This window comes from Platichthys flesus, chromosome 9, assembly GCF_949316205.1.
Source record: "Platichthys flesus chromosome 9, fPlaFle2.1, whole genome shotgun sequence".
NCBI lineage: Eukaryota > Metazoa > Chordata > Actinopteri > Pleuronectiformes > Pleuronectidae > Platichthys > Platichthys flesus.
In genome coordinates this window covers 21139243-21162190 of record NC_084953.1, presented here as the reverse complement: position 1 = coordinate 21162190, position 22948 = coordinate 21139243, and the positions used below count along the sequence as shown (strand labels likewise).

General features: G+C 42.8%; 1 protein-coding gene across 2 annotated transcripts; it reads right to left on the bottom strand.

Annotated features, from left to right (window-relative positions):
* Positions 1 to 1010: 1010 nt before the first annotated feature.
* On the bottom strand, positions 1011 to 16969 carry cpeb2 (cytoplasmic polyadenylation element binding protein 2). Of its 2 annotated transcripts, XM_062396161.1 has the most exons (11): positions 15534 to 16969; positions 13835 to 14104; positions 9695 to 9785; positions 8236 to 8286; positions 7250 to 7273; positions 6060 to 6233; positions 5851 to 5940; positions 5546 to 5664; positions 5339 to 5453; positions 4945 to 5126; positions 1011 to 4658 (listed from the first exon to the last, which is right to left on the bottom strand). In XM_062396161.1, the coding sequence occupies exons 1-11, from the start codon at positions 16467 to 16469 to the stop codon at positions 4431 to 4433; spliced, it is 2280 nt and encodes a 759-aa protein (XP_062252145.1). In that variant the 5' UTR covers positions 16470 to 16969; the 3' UTR covers positions 1011 to 4430. The 2 variants fall into 2 exon arrangements, with proteins under 2 accessions (XP_062252145.1, XP_062252146.1); XM_062396162.1 differs by lacking the exon at positions 7250 to 7273.
* Between the last annotated feature and the right edge of the window lie 5979 nt (positions 16970 to 22948).

Below are 22948 nucleotides of genomic sequence, written 5' to 3'. Positions count from 1 at the left end.
CAATTTGCAATCAGGACTGCAGCATAAAAGTGCCTTGAGCCTCTGTTTTGTTTGATAAACAAATGGAAAACGTAGGCCTACACTGAGTAATTTTCATTCATATGGTGTGTTCCATTTGGATGATTGTTTTTTCAATTTTGCACTTCAGTGTGCTGTAAATGCTTGGTAGTGTAAAGCAAATGCTTAGTTGTGTGTACTGAATATATGGCATGTGTGTGTCATTTGAAAATATGGCTGTGCGTACCAAATGAAAACACGAGTTCCATTTTGTGAACAGTAAAGAGATTTGATGTCAAAGAGTCATCTTGGAAAGGGGGTGTCAGATTTAGCATTTTGTGTGTGAGGTTTTCAGTTTTCTGTGTGCAGTTTTGAGAAAACTGTTATTGTTTCAAAAAACGTGTGTTAACAATTGTGAGAAACTGTAATCACACACAGTCAACACAGCCGTCAGGAGTGATTCAGGGTTCAGTGTCTTGGACACTTGGGCACACAAAATGGGGAGACTGGGATCAAACCACGGACCCTGTGGCAACAACCCAACCTAATTATATGTACCTTATCTCTCAGGAGTCACAGTTTGCTCCAGCGTGATCAAGTTACTACTACAAGAGGTCATAGCATAAAAAGCCAAAAAGCCAATGTTGTGCTGACAAAAAGATAAATAAGATGTACAACAAAGATCTTTACCACAAAGACAAAAGCATTCAAAAACACCCTGACTAGCCCTGGATTAATAAGCGTTTTGATTTAAATCTGATTTTAAACTGTTTCTAAATGTCGAGAGCTCAGATCTAACCAGATTCTTTGTGTGTGTGGCAAATCTCTTGAGTAAATGGGAACATTTTGTACAGTGTTACATCATTACATCTGTAATTACTGGAATAGAAAAATGTATAACCATGTGGTAATCCTGGTGGAGCACACATGTCTGTTTTTGCAGCAATATTGGGCATGCTACAAATAATGAATCAGGACCAGTCGAGAAAAAGAGAAACCACATGAGCCGGAGCCATGTTGTGCCAAACAGAATGGGTCTTTATTCAGGAAGTGAAAGAAAAAACAAAGATCGTAATCAACACCCCATTTAAATACAAAACCAACAAAAATAAAAATAAACATGATATTAATTTTGCATATCAAAGAACCATTCAGTAATAATTACAATCCAAACACCTCATAAACCACTTTTGTGAATCTCAACACAAACTCTGACTTAGAAATTAGTCACTTTAACGATAAAATTACAAATATTTAGCTTTTAAAAATAATTAAACTCAAAATAATATCTTAGCATTTAGCATCTTAAAATTATATATAGTGTATTTCGACATAAAAATACAAAATAAGACCAATGACATTTAAATGTGAAAAAGTATTCCAAGAAAGTCTGCTATTATTAAACGAAATAAAAACGTGGGATAAAACAAGATGAAATTAAATAGAAATATGCATGAAAAAGTCTCTCCTTTTGTTAGCAAAACACTATCCAAAATAACTACAATCATTTACATCAGTACAAAGATATCTGGATTTAAAAATAGTTGCAATGAAAAAACGGGGTTTATCTTTTCTGACAGTAAAAAATGACACTGTGGATCAGAAATCTGCAAAATATGCAATGAAAAAAATAAATCTGCATTAAAAAGGTTTACACTGTAGTTCTTACTTTTTATACAAACATTAGAAACAGTATTGCACATCACAACACAGATTCGAGGTTAGTCAGCCTTTCAAAATGTGTTATATTCAAGTTTCAGAGCATCTACGAGGACAGGCAGCTGGGGCCTCGATGCAACAGGGGAGAATCTCAAGTGTCTTCCAAGAATATGATAAAACCTTCATGTTTCCCTCCGTCAAATGAAACGTGTCATGTGTATCAAAATAAGAATCAGATTCTTGTCTTCTAACAGAACTTTTGGATATTATTATCACTTAGGGGGAGGGGGAAATAAATTGTATAATGTCCTATTCAAATAGAAAAATACAATCAAAATCAAATTTTTTTTTTTGTCTACAAAAATAGTGAAATAAATATGATTTTTACAAAAACAAAGACACATAAAGGACAAAGTAACAGTGTTCAACATAGAAAATAGAACCTCACGAGAACAGCACAAGTCAAGTGTTACAGGTGACGATATTCATGTTCGTGTCGGACACCATGAGAACTAAAGCCACGGGGGGGGGGATCTCTTACGTTCATGTGATTTACGTCATGGCCGGCGAAGTCTTTCTGACTCCCGCTCCTCACAACATCCAAGACTACATTAGTTAATATATTAGAAAATATTGGATTCTTTCTCTACCCATACAGAACACAGACAAATTAAGACCACTGCTTCACGCTACATCTTAAATAAGTAATCATGAAAAAATAAAAATTTAATAAATCATCTTTAGAATTATAAATAGGTGGAGGCCTCAGAGAATCCACATCTGCACTGAAATCACTTCAGGGGGTGATAAGGAGAAAAATGAGGGGGGTATATAGAAAAGTAGTGCATAATATATATTGTAAAAAACATACTGAAGGGCCAGTGATGGGTAAGTAGTTGACGAGAACAAGTTCAATTGTATGACTCAACTACAAGTAATAATTTCATAGGTTTTGTAACAGTACACACTTGATACCGAGGAGAACACACAAGGGCATGAAACACAAAAACCACGTCCACATGAGAGCAACACACTTGTACAGTACCTAACTGACGGCTGGGCCACCATCCTTACAGAAAGATTGTCCATAAATAGTTTGTTTAAGAGTACTTCAAGGGTCACGGTGGGAAATCGAACAGACGGACGATACAAAGAGAGGAGAGTTTCATATCTAGCACGCCAAGAGACCAAGTCGTATTCCTCTTAATAAAAGCTTGCATGGGGAGTTGTGGGGATACTTCGACTGGGCCGGGGAGATTCATGGAGCTGCAGCCACATAGCCCGACTGTGTCGAGCAGTTCAGTGAAGCGAACAAGTTCAAAAGATTATTTTTAACCCAACCTTCATCCCAGGCACTCTTCTCCCAGTTCAATCTCCCAAATGGACCCAGCTCTTTAGTTTACATTTGGTCTGCCTGTGCGACGCTGTGTCAGATAAAACCTTTGGAACCGCACGGAGACACAGGACGGGGAAGGGGTGAAGGCAGAGTCAAGTCGCTGTCGTACTTCTCCTACACTACTTCTGCAGGAAACTAAACCATAGCCTCAGTCTGAGCTAACAACAGTCACACGGCACAGGGACGACACACATACACAAACCACTGAACACCACTCTGTTCTCCATAGGGTTTTTTTTTCGCCACACAAGACACCATGTCACAAGATGATTGCGTCCACTATGTCTACAGTAGAGCCAATATCACTTTTTGTATCGATAAGTATGTAAACGGATCAAACAACAGATAAACACCAATGCATGCAAGTTTAAATATGTTTGTTTTTTTATTAAGCTTTGTCAGATTTTTTCCCCTCTTAGGCTTCTGTAATAGATGGTCATGCTACTGTCTTAATAATTTCTTTCATTATTAGTTTTTTTTCCTCCGTGATTTTCTTTCTCTCACCTTTATCCTACATGCTAGTTGTGTAGCTAAGCCTAGTGGCATAACATGCACTTGAACTCTTAGTGTTTGAGTGCATACTGGAATATCCTTTAACATGATTCCGATTTATAAAATGGCATTAAATATTATTCCTACACACCTATACATATATACGTATATATATATAGCAGCAAAGCTTCTGAAATAGCTTGTTAAGTATAAATGTTGAATACAGTCAGAAGAAACCAGATTTTGTATTTTGAGGTATCACTCTATGGGTCTGTGAGAGTGTATAAATTAAAAAAACATATTTTTTTGATAAGCTCTTTAACAAGAAGAAAGAGCCCACGGCCAAGTTAAAAAACAACCATTTGCTTTGCGGCAGAAATGTGTAAATTTTAAGCTTCCTATAATTTTGCTACCTTTGGTTAATGACCTGGGGCAGGCGTCAACATTAGAGAACTGAGGTTTTTCCCAGAAACAAGTGTGCACTACACACACTGTGCGGGGGGCTAGCAGCAGACAAACAGACAGACAAGCTGCCCCATGCAAAAACATTCCTGTTTCTACTTTAAATCTCACATACAAAAATAATAATGATAAAAAAACCTACAAAAATCAATCTCTTTTTAAATCTCCTCTTAGAAAAGATGAAAGTACCACAAAAGAGTTGTAGAGTTGTCAGAGCCTGAGATGTGAGGGGGGTTTTGGTGAAAACTGAGGCTTGTGGTGTTTGGCTGCTACAAAAGATATATAGATATATATAGTATATACTGTAGTGTTAAGTACTCAATTATACTGAAAGCTTAGGAGAGCATGAGAGGCAGAGCGCTGCTCTTTTTTGTTAGCCAGTGTTTCATTTCCCTTCCCTCTGACCGTGTCACCACTCGCAGCTCTAGTTCCAGCGGAAGTGAATCTGGCGGGGGCGGTCGGCTCCTTCTTTGACCAGGGGCTTGTGAAACTCCCGTCCGGCGCGGGAGTGAATGTTGGCCCAGCAGAACTCACAGTAGTACTGCAGACAGGTGACGTTCGCACAGAAGAAGGGAGCGAACTTCCCCCCACAGCGTGCACCCTGACACTCGTCGCAGAGCTGGTCGTCCAGCACGTAGGGCTTCACCTCCACCTGCACACACACACACACATGTTGGAGAGGAAATAGAGAGTGCATTATCAAATACAGTGAAAATACAATATACCCATGAAAGACCAAACCACAGAGAAGTAGAGAAGGGGGAGGAGGTTAATTCAGCCTTAATAAGCTTTTGATCACCAAAGCAACAAGCTGCTACCCGTCTGTGGTGATGCTGATAGCACACAATGACACACACACACACTGACAAATTAACCGTTATGTGTATCCTAATAAAACTAGGAACTACAGAAATTGGGAAAGAAAGAGGAGGCTGTACCCGCTTATCGATGTCGCCATGCTGCAGCTGGACGAATCTGGCGCTGATGGCCGCGATGTAACTCTGCTGATTGGAGAAGGCCACTCGTCCGGCTCCCTTGGGGTATTTGAGTTCAGGATCAGTGTCAATTCCCGCATAACAGACTCCACCATAGAGACGATCCATGATCATGGCCAGCTCAACTTGTTATAGAGGAAAAGAAACATAGAATAGATGTAGATGAGTGAAAAGGAAGCTGTGAGTCTGCGGTTGCAGATGGAATATCTCGGATGCTCGTGTCCCGCACTTTGAACATACACCTGATTATCACCTGCAATTTGCAGCATGTACATTATGTCCAATACAGACAATGAGATGCAACTGATTGAGAGAAGCAACATGAGTGTGGCATTACTTGCTCTCAGGGGACGAGGGACACCTCCCACAAAGATGGTCTTGCGGGGATCAAGGGGCTGAGATCCGTCCATCACAAAGTCACTGTCGCTCAGGTTCCAAGGTCGAATTTGCACCTGGAGGTAAAGTCAAACGTTAAATTATATCAGAACATTTCCAGTGAGTGAGCTTTGAGATTTGCAGTGTGAGCTGACGTGGTTTAACTCACCGGTTTGTCCTTTATAGTGGGACTGGAGACGCACAGGTAGAGCTTCCCATCCTCCTCCATGCAGGCTTCAATCAGAGCCTGCACTGAGCTCTCCTCCTGGAACAGCAGGAATGCGTATCCTAGGAAACAAACACACGCGGGCATCAATCATCCGACATACAGTGTGTTCTTCCCTCGGTTTATCAGTATTTCAATGAAACATCGCTTCACTTATCAGCAACATAGCCTCACACCATTCAAGCTACATGTAAATACTGTCCATCAACTATAAATGCATGCAGATGCCCAGCTACTTCTGCGAGTACCTTTAGGTGGAAAGTAAGATTTGCTCTCAGCTTTGTGCGGCCAGTCCACCACCAGGTGACCAAAGCGGCGGAAACTTGAGGTTATTTCATCTGCGGAGAGGAGGAAAAAGAAACAGTAGACAGGTGAGGGGATGAAATACGGTTGATGGAGCAGAAGGATCAAATACCAGCAGGACAATGCAATCAAAAGAGACTGGTTCTTGTCTCACCTTCATCTATGTCAGGGGGCAAACCTCCCACAAACACCTTGCGGGAGAAGCGCTCAATGCGTTCCCCGTTCTGGTGGGGGTAACCTCCGGGGGAGCCGAGGACTCCTGGGACACCCTGGTTGCCGTGGCCATCATCGAGGAGATTGTCATCAATGGGGAAGAGGGAGGAGCGGCCTGGTGGAGGATGAATAAAAAAGCAGGTGAGGATAAAGTAAAAGTCACATGTTCCATTAAATACTCACAAGCAGAAACACCCACAAACATAATGCCATAGCAGCACCTGCCTCCCTTTTGTAGAATGTGATATCTCTGCAATGTTATGGCTTAGTCCAGTAATGATAATAATCATGTGTCTACTTATATCGTAGCACTATACTGAGTGGTTGTGAAGCAGCAGCAGCTCACAGTGAGGGACATACAGTTTGGTTTACAGACTATGAGCGGAGTGGTAGATAAAGGAAGTGTGGAAAGACAGGCTGTGGAGCAGAGCTGTTAGTGACATGACTTAGTAGTTCGGGGACCCAGAGTGTTATTGTGTATTTGAAATACTTATGTTGGCTTTTCCTGCAATACAACTTAAATTCATAACACAGTTTGTTTTATAATGTCACTTTACTTATTTAACTTTTGATGACTAATTCCCTCCGACAGCTACTGACAAGCTTGTGTGATTGGCTGAAAGGTGAGTATAAGCGTAATAATTGAGAAGCTTCATTCTATTATGGAATTAAAGCAGATGTTCTAAATAAAGTTGTCTACAATGAAAGATATGTATATACGTATATATAATATTATTAATTAGTTCATAATTACTTTCACATTTTTTGGCATCGAATGTTGAACACTTCTGAGCGATATAGAGCAGACACACAACTGCAACAGTGCTTCCGATAAACGTGACCTAACCTGAAGCGTCATGCACATCTGGATACTAGAACAATACAATTGCCTTATAATTGAGTGTGGGTTTTTAACATGTATTATCTTTGGTTAACCAATGATAAATCACGGGGCAAATGAATGTATCACAACACTGCATAAAACTATGTGTTCATGATTTTGAAAATTATCTTAGTCTGACTCTGGTCCAGGCTGAAGGCCTCAGCAGTTTGGTGTCCAGTAAAGCAATAAAGCATGTCACAAGTGAAAAAGCCACAAGGAATAAAGATGCTGTAGGAAGCTGAATTTACCTCGACGTCTCCCATAGCTCCTGGCTGCATGTAGAAAAGTACAGAGTGCAAGTTTCAGCCGTGCAGACATTTCTCAAAGGGCATTTGTGATTCTTTAAACTTAAATCTAATCTAAATTTAAATCTAGCTAAACTGAGCTTGCTTATGACCCATGTAGCTTATGACCCAAAGCAAAATACCCTTTCTGTCAACAATACGTCTTCAGATAAAATTGACTTAATTGTTACAGAAAATAAATGTTTCCCTGCTTGATATAACGAAGCCTTTTTTTTTTTTCATTGAGCATATAAGATATAAGAGCAGTCACATTTGAGCCACTAGAAAAAAAACTCCTATTTTGTTAAGTCACTGAAAAGCCCTGGATGTCTTCTGTCATAAAAAAACAAGGCTCATCACAAAAACTGTTTCCTTCAGAAAACCCATGTGAACTGTTGATTCCTGAGTCTCGGGAGGAAAGGGCAAAGCACCAGACAACACCAGAAACCAACATAATGTGTTTATCTACAAACGCTGTCTGACCCAGATTTATGTCCCGCGGAGACTGTTATGAAACAAGATTATATTTTGGACACCGACGTGATCTGTCCACATACGAGGCTAAAGAAAGAGTCGACAATTACTCTGAGCAGTACTAATAATTTACATCTGAATGAAGGGGTCACTGTTTGTCTCAACAATCATGTATATACTGTAGCATGTACGGAAACACACATGTGAGCACTATCAGAAATCATTGTCGACCTCTACAGGTGTGAATTAAGAAAACTCTGGCAAAGCCTGAATTTAATATTCTGTATGGATTTGTTAAAAAATGAATAAAAATGATGATAGATTGTCTCTACACCAGACATAGCACATGTGACTAAGTGCGACCCTTGCTGTACCACTGTGAGTCTGCTGAGTGTGTCTAATGAGGCTAAAGAGCAACAGTGAACGTATCAGGAGAGCTGGAGAGATAGAGGGAGATGGTGCTAAGCGATAATTACCATTCAGCATGAGGAGGCCATCAGCCCCAGGGTGAGGACATCCCACACGTCCTGACGTGAGAAAACACACAGACAGAGATAGAGATGAGACACAGAGCAGATGGAGAGGACAGGGCGAGGCCAATGTGTTTACAAGAGAGAAAAAACACACACACATACACACGTACACATGCGTTCCCTTCTTACCACCAAGATTAACTTGATGATATAATGAGACAACAGTGGAAATTTAGCATCTCAGAGACGATATTTGTATTAACTCTGACACAGATTCTACAGACAAAACAAAATCCTGCCCTCAAACACCACCGTCTAACACTGTCTTCCCTGATTGTAGCACTAGATGGCACGGAGATAAACAGATTGTACTTAAAAAAAACTGTTGCAACCAACCAAGCTTTATTGGTTGGTATGTTTTCAATACAGTTTAATGCCTTTGCATCTGATTTCCAAATGCAGCAAATGCACCATTATGGTGTTTATAGAGCTGCTAGCCAGACTACTCTGGTGTGTTAGTTGTGGTAATGCTATAAATGGCCGAGCACCGTTCTCGCAAGTCCTCCCTCCCTCTCGGCTGCTCTTTTGGCTGTCATACACAGTGTGTGAAAGTGTGATCACATCTAAAATTAGTCAAGATCCCCCTCTCTCTGTTGTGCACACTGGCCCATGTTCTCTCCATCTGCTCCGGCAGGAAAAATATGAAACTCGCCCAAGAATGGAGGGCACAGGCCGAGTCCTGATTTCAGCAGGGTCCCCATGAAGATTATATATAACCAATCAAAAACTTGTTCTTATCACATATACACAAACAAGTAAAGGCTGTTTGCCAGGTTTGGTTTTAACACTTTTATAATTTCTGGGTTGTGTTTTAAAGTGAGAGTGTAGGCTGTAAATGAGCAACAAGCAGCCATCAAGGAAAGAGGAGGGTAAGAACATCGCAGTTATTTGACACTGCTCCTCTGATGTCCAGCAGCTGAGCCCAGGAGTTCAGGGCAGTGTCACACTACAGTGTGTCTTCTGCTTGCTACTGCAGTGAGAATGAAATTTTTTATTTTAACCAATGACTATTTCAGCATCTTTTAGTGAAAGATTCCAAGTCGTGTCAGGTTTGCTTGGGTCTAATGTGTCAGAAAACATCTGTTAACTAATTAAAGACATCCACAGCAATGAAAAGCCTCTCCTCGGCCTCCTCCGCCTCTAACACCGCTCCGTGTGCAGCCCAGGTTAAGTCGCCACAGGATCAGAGCAGGGAGGTCACGTAAATGTGCAGCTGGTGGCACAAGTATTAAGCTCTCAGCGGGGAGAAAATAAGCCGGTGTGTGGAAAGCCGCGCAGCTATGGGAGCAATGGGCCATTTCACCTCCCTGCATCGAGTGAGGCTGCAAGTTGTCGGGTTGCCTGTGCGCGAACATGATCACCCCCCCTCTGACCCGCTGCAAAAAGGGAAAGGGAGTCTTACCTTTCATTGGATCCTGCTCAGCTCGCATGATGTCGATCAGGGAGCTCTCAAGGGAGTGCATGTTCAGACTGTCGTACATTCTGGTGCGGTCCTATAAAAACACAGGTTTTGTATTTGAGGTTTAATATCATCAGCAGTCAGAACTGACAGGACAAACACACGTCATTATGCGTGTCTAATCTGTCACGTTTCTAACACACTTTTGTGATTTGGCTTATGAATAATAAAGCCTCTGAAGCATGCGTATTCGGCTTAACATGTAGGAGAATTAAGAGTGTGAGTAGCTGACGGATTAACATTCTTTCCATATTTATTCACTTTGGGGGTCAGAAGATATGTTTGTGAGCAGTCTATACGATGTATTCCCCCCTGGTTCTGAGGACTTGTTCCCAGAGGTCGATGGAGAGAGAATGGAAACCAAACCTGGGAGTGGCATTTAGCCGGAGAGCTTAGATGGAGGTTATGAGCTCATCAAGCCTTCCAGTGAGACAGTTATCCTTAACAAACAACTATGACAGACTCACACGGTTATACTCTAGTGACTAACCTACCACAGAGCACAGAGCCTACTGTACACAACCCAACATAATAGCTGTGTCAAGGTCAGTTCATGACACTTTGATATTGAAGGATTGTAGGCTGTGTCTGTGCTGTCTTCATATTTACTTTTTAAGCGGACTGAAGAACTGAGAAAGCATAGAAATACATCACTAAAACTGTGTTTCAATTAAGGCTTTGTTGGGAAAAATCATATAATTCCATAAATCATACTAGATCTGCACTCAGTAGGGCGCAAACCTCCACCAAGAACCAACAGTCCATTTATGAAACCCCATTTAAATTCACCAGATCCCGATCTTTACCGCAGAGGTAAAAAAAAACAGCTGACATCTACAGTTCTCAATCTTTAATGTGTCAGTTTTACTACATTACAAGAAGATGTTTTTTCTCATTCACCTCTAATAGCACTGACAGATTGTTTTAGTTGAATTATTCCAGGTTGGTAAATATCTTTCTCTAATATTTCTGCAAATACAACAGAGGTGAAGGGGATTTGAATTGAATTAATGAATGTCTGTTTCCTGTGACAGTGTAGCTTTAATTCAGGGTTAACGCACTGTTGACCCCGTCAGCAGAGACAATAAGATTACTAGAAAGTTCTCCAGTAAAAGAGGAGTCTGGTGAATAAGCAGAGTAAATGGGACATCGTTATCATATAATTACTGTTTTTGATACTAATAATTAATGTTGTTTTTCTACACTGTTAATAGTTATAACCAAAGGTATTTCTGTCTGGCTTGATACTGAAGGTAGCTGAGAAAATTTGCTTTTTTGTAATAATTTCTGTGAACTGAACCTTTAATCCAACCCAGGTGATCACTGTTATTTTAGCCTCTGATCATGTCTGTTTATGACAGACAGGTTTTTGAAAAAGACTTGGAAGAGTTCTCTAGTATTTTTTTATTTTATTTTATGAATTACAAATTTAAAGATTTATGAGATTTCACTCAGCTCCCTCTAGATGTACTATATACAACTTCCCCCCCCACGTATGCAGCAGATCCCGTGTAAACAGACTTTTATGTCTCAACTTGTTGGGCATGATGGTTGGATTAGAAGCTTTAAAACACAAGAACATTAAATGTGGCAGAGGGAATCATTTTGTTAGATGTATCATTTCTATCACTCTCAGAATGTAGGTTGTTAGGATGGTCCTATTTTGGAGAATTACTGTGCAATTATAATACATGTTAAGAAATCAGCTTTACTGCAGCTTTACTGGGAGTAAAGGTGACTCTCTCCTATCCTCGTACGTGCACCTCTGTGTGATGTTAAAAACATGACCCAGCACTGATATCTTACATCCACGGCCAGGCTTTAAACAGAAGGGAAGGAAGGAAAAGACTTGGAATCTGAAAAATTCTGGGTCTGACACTGTTTATGGAAATTAACAATCCATGGAGTCGGGCCTGTTTCCTGGAAAAGGAAGCGGTGTACTTCTTGGCACAGATACCATTAATAATTTGAGCTCATAGCAACAGCAAAACCAGTCACTGACACCATTATTTTGGTGATACTATTTCTTTAGTTTGGTTGAGTCACAGTAATGACTATCTTATCTATCCTATTTAGCTATTTTTACAGTGTCTATTACAAGCAGACACTACACTGGCAAATATGTGTCGAAGTTCTTAAACCTTGCATTATGCACTGTACTCTGTGGTATGCTCATACATACAGCTTTTGATCGACCATCTATATTAGAGAATTAAAGAAACATAAGAACATCATTTACCAACACTGTAAAAAGTACAATCAGAAATCATAAGCCACAGACAAATGTCCCACCGACAATGACACTAGGCTTCGAGGAAATAATGTGGCATTTAAAGCAATCTTATTCGATTATTAAATTGAGAAAATATAGTTCCTTACTTAAATAATCATGTAATTACCTCTGGGAAACAAGGTTTTGTTTTAACCTCTGTCTGTTTGTTAGCTAGTTAGCAAGATTACACTCCACTAGACAGATTTCCACAAAACCTGGTTGATGGGGTATGTATCAGGGGAGATTTCAAAACATTTTAGTGCAGATCTGGATCAGGGGCAGATCCAGGAATTAACCAATGCAATATTTTTACATATTCACTGATTTCCCAGGACATGATTTGTGGATTTTGATTAAAAACGTGGTATGTTTAGGGAACTTATATTTATAGTATGTGAAATAGTGTGTGAAATTTGTGTTGGTATTCGCTCTACTGAGTACCATTTGAGTTACTACTAATATATAATTATTACATATCGTGGGCCATTGCTGACATGCATGTACTGATACATATTTTTAGGCTAACATCTGGCTTGATTACATCAATTGTTTGCACAAATCCCAGATAAACCACAAGTAGACAATAGCTGGATGTCAGGAAGGGTTACAATCCAGATGCACAGGAAATCACCAGCATCGTTAACCAGTCTTAGCATTTTCTTGTCCTGCAAAAATTGTTGAGGACAACTGGGGATTTTGCTGTGGGGGGTGTAGAAGATAGATTAAGTGAAATGATCAAAACATGACCAAATGGGGAAGTAGACACGAGTGCAGGAGAGTAGAGGCACCAATTATAGTCAAGCAACTATTACCAACCATTAGTATACTGGTCGTTTACGATGCAAACACAAAGAGCTTCAGCGGCCAAGCTACCTGAGGAAGATCTCACATATAACCTGATAATAAATTCAGCCCAGCCCCCATTTTGTTACACCTTTGGTGTAACCTGCAGAGCAAATCAGTTCCAACTCTCCCCTGATTGAAATGCTAATCACAATGTCCCTCTTATGGTAAATTGCATCGACTCACTGCTACATACATCTGAGGAATCCACAGCTCTGAAATACCCCTTGGTTTCGGTTTCATCTAGAGACGATCTCAATTGAAACTCACTCACTCTCTCGCTCTCCCTCACACACAATGAGGGCATAATGCATTACCTGCCTCAAACACTCACAACAACAGTGTATTTTATTTATTTTACATTGGCATTTTGAACTTGCCAAATATGGTTTGAATAAGGAACACTTTTTTCACACGTACCTTCCTCCTGTGCATGTGCCACTCATAGCACTCACATAACCTCAACCAAATTCTAACCTGAAGGGCATGATCATACATACCTGAATGCAATGTGAATATCACGGGTCAATGTTCACCAAAGTTTTACTCCACGCAAAGCCTCCCTACGATTTTTACACCTTTATGCACCTCCTCACTCGCACAGATTGGAAGTGAACTGGAGGCAAATATTCACCACTGCTACATTTTTTGTGTAACTGGGCCCTAATCCTTAAAGCTAAACTTAACCCTAAAACATCCCTTCTCAACATGTCCTCACTTTACCCAAAGGTCCTCACTCCCTATGGTTTATATTTTAAATGGTTCTCGCAGAGCTCTAATCACACAGAAACCCACACAATACTCATTCCCTTTGTCTTAACTGAGTGTGCTACTGTAACTAGATCTTTCAGCCCTAAAAAGCCCCTGAATCTCACACAGTTACACAAAAACCAAAACACTCACACCAAACCAATTATGTTACAAAAAACGACAGACACGCCGACGCACGATCAACCCAAAACACATACCTGCATTGGCAACAAGGTGTTGCTGTTGCCGTCTGTGCGGAACAAGTTCTCCTCTATCCAGGACTTAGGCCCCAGTGATCCCCCAGTGCGTGGGAACTTCGGGGGAGCGATGACGTTGCTCGAGAAGGGCTTCTTCAGGGGCGACACGTGACTGACCGAGCCAGGTACGGCCATGCCACTGCTTCGGCGGTGGTCGCGGCCCCAGGACATCCCCCCGGAGCCCCAGCCATTCCCCTGGTGGCTGCCCCAGGGCGACTGCTTCACCATTGGCTGCTCACAAACATCAATACAAGGACATAGAGGGGGTGGAAGGACGGGAGGTTAGGAAGAGCATGTCGATTTGAAGTACTTATATTTCCATTTCATCCTGTCCTGCCTCTACTTCATTTTCTCCCTGTCCGCCACAGCCCAGCTTGATCTGCTCCAGTGACGGGTGGGTAGATAAGAAGATTTGGAGCTTTAAGACTAATACTAAGCATCCCGTGCACTGCAACACCACCAGTGTAAGTTACACACACACATACTCTCTACCTGGACCTTGTGTCCACTTTTAATCATACATCGATCGTATCATGCTTAATCTTGTGTGCTTTCACATGAAAATCTTGCACAGAGCACAATCTTCCCTCTGTTTCTACCATAATGAGTATATAGTGTAATCCTACATATTCATTTCGCTGACATCTGTGTAGGAAGTCAGACGGCCTTTATGGTGTTTTAAAGCCCTGATTTGGAGCCCTGGTGGACGATTATATGTAAATATTACATTAACGTGTCAAATACAGATGATATAAAACTAAAAACAAGAGCAAAATGACAAAAATACAGGTTTATTCTGTTGTATTTCCTTGCATTTTTCTCCTATTATTGTGTTGGACCTTTAATATGTGTATCACCATGTGACTGGTTATAATATATAGTACTTGTAATCAAAGCAAGGGGTTAGAGGTCAGGGAAACAGCAACACCACAGATGTACATTAAGCACACCCAGTCACACGCTGCATGTGTTTGCTCACTCACACGCCCAATGTGCAAATCACATGAGAAACCTGAAGCCGAAGGCTGCGAGCACATACGCCCTAGGACTACCGCAGATTCTGAACCTCCATGGGAGCTGCTGCTGCCACGGGTATATCTTCAGGATCCCTCAACTGTCTGCCACTAGAGATGCACGCACCAACACACAAACCACCAAGTAACTAGATGTCTTCATTTGACCCATTTAGCACACCAACCCCTGTAAGCCTTTGTGTTCCTACTGAGTGAGCCACAAGACAGGGATGGTCCACTGCCATGTGACTGCATCCCACTGCCAGCTTCCAGCAGAGAACAACGGCTAGATTCAGTGATGCTCCCTTGTTCCCCTGTGCAGCCCTCCCTCCCTCTGTCTAAAGAGTAGTGTCTTCAGCGGTTGCAGCAGACATGACAAATGCATTATTGAGAAAAAGGAACTTTTTGACTATAGCTGCATAATGGCAGACACATACTCATAAGACTATGTTTTGGCTCTGCAGTGTCACAAGATGCTCCCTGACCTGAAGGCATCCAAGTGGTGGCCATCACAAATAGTTGAAAGGATTCGTTTTTTGTGGGTTTCAGGCCCTTTAGGCTCATGAACTGGGGGTGGACGATATAAAAGAGCTTTCTACAATCTCCTGTCTCCTTCATGGGTTTTCTCCATCCCTCTAACAACTCACCTGATGTTGGTTGTAGTTGTTCCTCTGCTGCAGGAAGGCGCCCTGTTGGGGATGCATCTGGGGGCTGACCGGGGATCTGCGGCTCTGCTGCTGATGGACGTTGATCTGGGGCGAGAAAGGACCGCTGTAGCCCTGCACATTAATCCCGGCGCAGGGATTAGCTGACACCGGCGAATAACTCTGGAAGAAGGCCGGGTTGATGGAGGAGGGGATACCTGGGTAGAAGCTGTTGTCAGAGTCTGCGTTGGGCATCTGGTTAATGGCGTTGGCGTGGATGGGGTTGATGGAGTTGGGTGCGGGAGGGGGCGAGGAGCTGGTCTGGACGGACCACGGGGGGCCGAACCCGGGGAGGGAAGGTGACGACGAGCCGCCGTTGGCGCTCTGCATCTCCTGGCTGGGGAGGTTCGGGAACGCGGCGCCGAGACCTCCGGACAACATGCTGCCGGTGCTGCCGCAGCCATTGCCGTTATTTATATGGTGGGCGATGGGGGATTCCATTTGGATCGTGTGTGGATTTACGGAAGTGGGCGATGGCGACGCAGCATCGGCTTCAGCCTCTTCCAGGAGCGAGCCGCGGGGGTCGGCGTCGCCGGGGTCGTTGTTAGCGGAGAAGAGCTGCCTCTGCGGCAGGTGACCGAACAGACCCGGGGGTGGGGGCGACACTGCGGGGCTAAACTCGTCTTGCTGACTTAAGAGCTGATGTATTTTGCGGCGGTGCTGAAGGTCACGGATGGACCGGGGCGAGCAGAAACGACCTCGATCGAAATCGGGGAAGGCTCGCTCCTGGTTCAGGTGGCTGTACTCCGGCGTGAAGCAGCTCGGCTGGCTGTCGGTCCGGTTCGGCTGGTTCCCGGATCTGCTGACAGTGCGGCGGTCCTTCTCCTCGGGTGACGGGGGCCGTTGTGTGATTGTCAGCCCCGCAGGCTCATCCTGCATGTTTTGCTGATGCGCAGCAGCTGACAGGAACAGGGAGGACACGGCGACGCTGCAGCTGAAGGACGAAGCGAACCGGCAGGACGAGTCGCAGGATCCAACCACACGGCGAACCCTCCTCTCGGAATAAACCAATCAACGTTTAATGTCAGCTGAATGAGGGTTTCTTTGACAGGAGGGTGTGTGTGAATAGGCTGCAGGCTACAGAGAGGAGGGGGGCCCGGCCTGCGAGAGAAGAGTCGGCTCGTTCCGGTCGTGTCGTATCTGTTTTACCCGCTGGTTTGATCCTCCATCTGAACACCGAGCTGTGCGGGCCTTGTGTGCGGGACTAGCCTAGCCTGTGTGTGCGGTCCATTCCCCGTCCTGTGCTGTCCTGTGCTCCCCCCTCCTCCGGTGACCGGCTGGTGCTGCTGCAGCAGTGGATTAAAAGATCCCCGGCTCCGGCTACGTCACGGCCGCGTCACGCCCCGGTGCGTCCGCCTCGAGCTGCAGAGAGGACCGCATTGTTTACGTCATTCTTTCATTATTCATAAAGTGCAGGAGGCCTACACCCTCCACCAGGAGCCGGAGACCCACACCAATGTCCATCATGTTCCTGCTGCTCGGAAACCAGTCAGTGATGTGCACAGCGCGAGATCTATCGGTTACTACGCATAGTTTCCCCTCATATATTTTCTATTGCAGCAAATTGCATGGTTAGTGCATTTTATTTGGAATTAAACGACGAGCCTTAATCCAAAAGGACTCAAATTGTATTCCCCCATTGATTCACAATCAGCTTACTTCTTACTCAGAGCAGATATTGTCGTCATCATGTCTCATCAAAACGGCGTGTTTATAATTCAATCTTAAGATGGACACAGTGTGGTGGTTCGGTTTTCTGGTGCGCATCAGTATTCACTCCACAATCAGACTGTGCGTGCGTCTGCGCCAGCGTCACTTTACGCACGGACGACAGGAGCTAAATATAGTTTTCTATGTCAGCGCCTGTCTGGGGAGAGGAATCTTCATCTGCCTGCTCCCAACTCAAAGCTGACAAGCAGCCCTACCATATGATCTGCCTCATAAATGGCCACCACCAGCACCGGGCCTGTAGGGCTCCTGGCAAATTATATTATAACCGCGGATTGGACAGAGTGTTGTGTTTGTGTGTGAGTTGTGAGTACGTCCCCATCTGACTGCTTATTTGAGTTTAGGACTAAAGGGAAACAACAGATGGTTTCTGACTGACTCTCCTCTCAGCACGTGATGGCAAACATATTTTATTCACTTCAAAAAACACAAAACAATCGGATGGGAACTGGGGCAAAACCAACTCAGTTTCACTTTCTTGTTTTGATTTCATTCAAAAGACCCAGTTCAAGCTGTAGTTATATTGCATTGTCTCAGTCCTCTTTTGTACTTTTTTACTGTATCAAATAAACAGACAAGGTTCATTTGTCTTTATCAAGTCTTAACCTGATTAAATCATTGCACTCAGTGTGATTGTGAATTTGGTTTTTAAGGAGGAAGACAGATACCAGAGTAGCAAAGCAATGTGCCTGATCAACCTACCATCTGGTCTCTGCTAATGACGAAGGCTTATCTCAGCACAAACTCCACACAGCTTTCCGCCCTTCATTGTCACCTATACAATGCTTTAAAAAAAAATCAAAAGCACCTGGATAAGAAAGCTATTTCACAAATCTCGCCAAAAACTTTGAGATTAATTGAGACTAAATGTTATAAAGTTTGTTGTTATGGCTGCTGGGAACAGCCAAGTGTGTACACAGGAAGGCTTTGGATCGCATACATTATCGTTGTTTCACAGTTATTCATTAGTGCTACAAAGCATTTCCTCTATGTACTTAAAGTTTTGATGATTGGAACTTCACATTCCCTGTGTTCTAACACAACATGAATCTCATCAATATGATCCCAATCACTGACTTCTTGGTTTTCTCTTCCCTTGTTCGCAGTGCACTGAGCACCCCCCCCCATCAGATATTCCCCATCACAAGGTCCCAGATGGGACTGTCCCACCAGTAAGGGGGCAGGTGTGATGGCCATGCTTGGTGCTGAGCACCAGTGATTAGCCAGGCCCAGTAAGTGCTGGAGGGAGTTAAATGGGGCAGGCTGCCAGCTGCTGGTGTCTGATGATGATGGGCTGGGGGAGGTGGGGGTCAGCCAGGGTGGGTGTGGTGGAGGCGGGGGTGGTGTTTCAGGGGACAGAGGAGGGGTGTCATTCCCTGACTCCCAGCTGCCCTGACACATACAGAAAGTGACACATCAATCCAAAAAGACTCAAACTCAGTTTTACCTTTGGTATTCGCTCTATCCGTGTGCTCTGGATCATATAGTAGTGCGCAAAAGGGAATAAATACACGAGGAACATGAGAATATCAATATGAGCCTGAACATATGATCTGGTCATGCATGTGGATGCATGAAATTGATGAGTGTGAGGTAGGAACGCAGCTGTGCCCTCCATTTTAACCAGGTAACTGGTAATGTTGCTACTGGTGGTTATTAGGAAGCACCTGCCGCAAAGCATTATCAAGTTTCCCTGTATTTGTAAAGCCACTTCTATTTAAAACTCTGTCAGAGTGGATGTCTGTCATGCTGCAGCTGCAGTCGTCATAGCAACAAGTTATCTGCATTTCCTTTTGTGTGCTTGATTACTCTGTGTATGACTGAGGCCTCTCCCTCTCTCAGTGGCACTGTGTGTGTTTGAAGGGCCGGGCGGAGGGCATTGATCAGCTCATCCTGCCTAACAGACCTATCCATCAAATCTGATGACTCGATTCTGGGATTGATGGGGTGTGTTCCATCTCTTATAATCCTATCTCCGCATACAGGAAGTACCTGTGTACAGAAGCCCCCAGTGTGCCACTGAGCGCTGGGGTCGGGTTTCACAGATGTCATCAGGCAGTGGTGTCATCAGCCTGCTTTCTCACTTCGAATAATAAAATCGGATTTGTAGAATCTCTATCATTTAGATTTGTACCAGTCTTTAATCACAGGGTCTGTTCACCCAAGTTACCAAATGTTTTCTACATTTATCTCTTGTAGCGTTATGCAGATAGTTCTGAATGCATCCCTGTTTTGAGATGTGTGTCTGCTTCCACAGTATACACGGTGAATATCATTTGTACAGCTCGCAGCATTAAACTGGCATAAAACCAAAATTAAACAGAAACAGCCTTTTCCAGAAGGATTGCCCCCATCGCTCTGGAATTAATAGACCTCTGATGTGGGCACTTTTTATTGGAACTACATGAGGTTGGGGAATAATCCAGAGTACACAAGGTGCTGAATTATTTTTTCCAATATGTCCGTTGATGTCTCCAAACCACAGAAAGTACTAGTGCTGGACTACATACCACTTCAAATCATTTGAATTTTTTTTTCATGTTTCTATAATTTGAGTGAACTGACTTTTAAACTTTATCTCTATTTACTAAGGCTTGTGGACAACAAGGTACCTGAGGTTTCAATTTTGCATGGTAGTCTGCAGATTTAATGTCAACTCATGGCAGGGTTTTTGTTCCGATTTCCACCCAGCATGGCCTCCAGGACCAAGGTGCCTTTGTTGCATTAAACTGCCCCTTTGTTGTGTCTCACCGGGCAATGAATGGCTCTTTGTGTTGCTGACTGATAAAGCTTCTGCAAACATTTTGCTCACACACACACATGCGCACACACAAACACAGAGACACAGCCAGAGGTGTCGCTAACGATGTTACGTCCAAGCTTACGGATTGACACACATTGTGGGAGTGGATTCCTAGATGAGCTTATCTCTTATCCAAACTGGGGCTTGTCACCAGTGCTCACACCTACCATCCCCACTTTAAGCCACTGTTGCTACAGAACCAATCAAGAAGGCCCCGCCCCATATATGATTGTTGTTATTCTGTGAGATTGGATGAGCAGCAGGCCGGTATCAGAGTGGTACATATTAGCATTTTATGGCCCACTGCAGAAGGCGTGCAGGACAGATTAGGTGGGTTGGTTTCTCCGAGGCTGGAGGACTGATGGCAGGCAGGCACATCTGTTACGCTCTTCACATCAGATTAGATGGGTGGAGGGTTGTAATTCTCCTCATCACACTGACCCTTTGGCAGTATAGTTAACTTAAAAGTCAGTCTTCTGCTCGTTTTTCAACTAGATCAACTTTATCTCGTCTCCTTTGTCTTAGCGCTTTCCTTATTAGTGCTTCTGTCACTAATCCCATTCCCAATATTCCCACGAGTGCCCTCCAGGGACTGTGTCCACATCACATCTGTCTGCCCTCCTGGCTTTGGAGATGGTATTATCTTAATGTCAGAGTAAATTTCCTCTGGTTGTTGCACAGAAGCCAGAGCTCTGTTGTAACAGCAAACATTCACATGAGCAGTTAACAGCCTCCAGCCTTCTGCTCTCCATAGGCCCTTTATTTGCACACAAATACATGAATGGCACACACACAGGCTAACACACACACAAAGGCACACATGGGCACTGTGTGTAATGTCAGGCAGCACGGGGGTCTCAGACATATTTAGATGCTGCCTAACAGAGAAACAAGGGGAATATCAGCCATATAGCTACACACACACACACACATACAGAGCCTTTCCAGATTTAATCTATGGCTGCACCTGTCCTTCTGTGTATTGCATTATTGTAGGTAATGCAATTAGGTTTATCTCCATGTGTGTATGTGTTTGTGTGTGTGTACATGTGTCTTCCATACATTGTCGGAGGGGCATCTCAAGTGTCCACAGAGCAGGGCTGTAGCAGGGGGTCAGAGGTCAACAGTGACAGGTGTCCCTGGCCTCAAGATGTCTTGTTGGAAGTCAGCAGGTGGAGGAATAGTGTGAATACTATTGAGAATGGAACGTTCTTAGTTTCAGTTTGGATTTTTCTTTCACTTAAATTGATCATTACAGGTGAAAGATTTTGCTCACGTCTTATTCTAATTCACTATAAGCCCTTTTCCATCCTCTGAATTAGTCTAACAGGCCTGTTGATAAAAACTCCAAGCTTCAGTTTACATGTTAAGTGTAGATAGAAATTTCCTCACAGAAATAATATTCTGTCTGACAACAGAATATTATTAGTATTTTTTTCATACATAAACCACAAAACAATGAAGATCACGTTGGTAATGTTTCTGTGTATATTCAAGTTTGTCCCATACATGAGATTTCCTTATGCTGTTATATGGAAACATTCTCGTCTGTGGGGTTTGTTACTCCACCTTGTTGACATGGATGAAACCTAATCCTCTTAATGTCTTTTTAACATAAATACAGCGTGTGAACCTTAAAGGAAAAGTTTTCTGTGAAGCCTTCTTCTTTATCCCTTTCCCACCGACAGCACTGCATCTTCCTTTTTTCAGATGCAGCAGTGGTTGGAGCTGTAAAACATGACACATTACTGCCACTCAGTGGTGACAGCTGACACTAGGCCTGCAAAACACAAATATTTCAGTTACTTAAATACCTTTAAGTTATTAATATCTCTTTTTATATAAGCCCAGTCACAGCACGAGTTTGCAATCAAAGGTTTCAGTTTTTAGGTTTCATAAAAAAAAGTGCTTCATAATTGTCTACCCAAAATGGCATGACTGTTCTCCAGTTTTATTTAAACATTATCATACCAGCAATACCTTTGTGATCAGCATATATATGCATATGAACCAGCATGTCATATATATGTATGATCTCTGCATGATCATATCATGCAGAGGTTATCCCTCATACCTAAGAATTTCCTCATCATCATGGTCATCCACAATAGGGCCACAGAATTGAAAACTTTTACAATAATAAAAAGCATGTATTAATATATATATATTTATCTATATATAAAGAGATGAGGGTCACACCATTAAGACTGATACTGAAATTGGTAAGTCAACCTTAATTAATCAACTTAATTGTCTTTTTCAATCATTGTAATGTACTCAAGGCAGGAGATATCACTGCAAACACAAGAATCTCCTTCACGTGGACAAATTCCCTTGAATTTGACAGTTTTAAATTGTCTAAAATCTCCAAAATGTCCATTGAATATCCTCAAACCAGGTGACTGTCATGGACAATCAAACAAAAGAAGCAAGGTTTTATCTGATGTATAGTTAACACTCCCTTCCCCCTACAGAGCCTCCTGTGGCTTTTGTTGACTCGTCTGCAGCTCAGCTTGACAGTTTATCCATTGAGGCCTGGGAGAAGGTGAATGGAGACGAGCAGCTGGTGCAGATGGTATCCTGAGCAGGTTTGTCTAAGATGCTTTGATAAAACCAGTTAAAATCAGCTCCAGTGTTACATTAATTAAATACTTGTCTGGGTAGCCTTTTTTTTACATCTGCAATTCACTGTCATGTAAATAAACAATGCTTCTCACATGGTTCAAGTATTGTTACTGAGATAGAAGAGATTTGTTTAGAGATCATGTGTCATGATTAAAACATACCTGACATCAGAAACTGTATTCACACATCCTAAACTGAATGC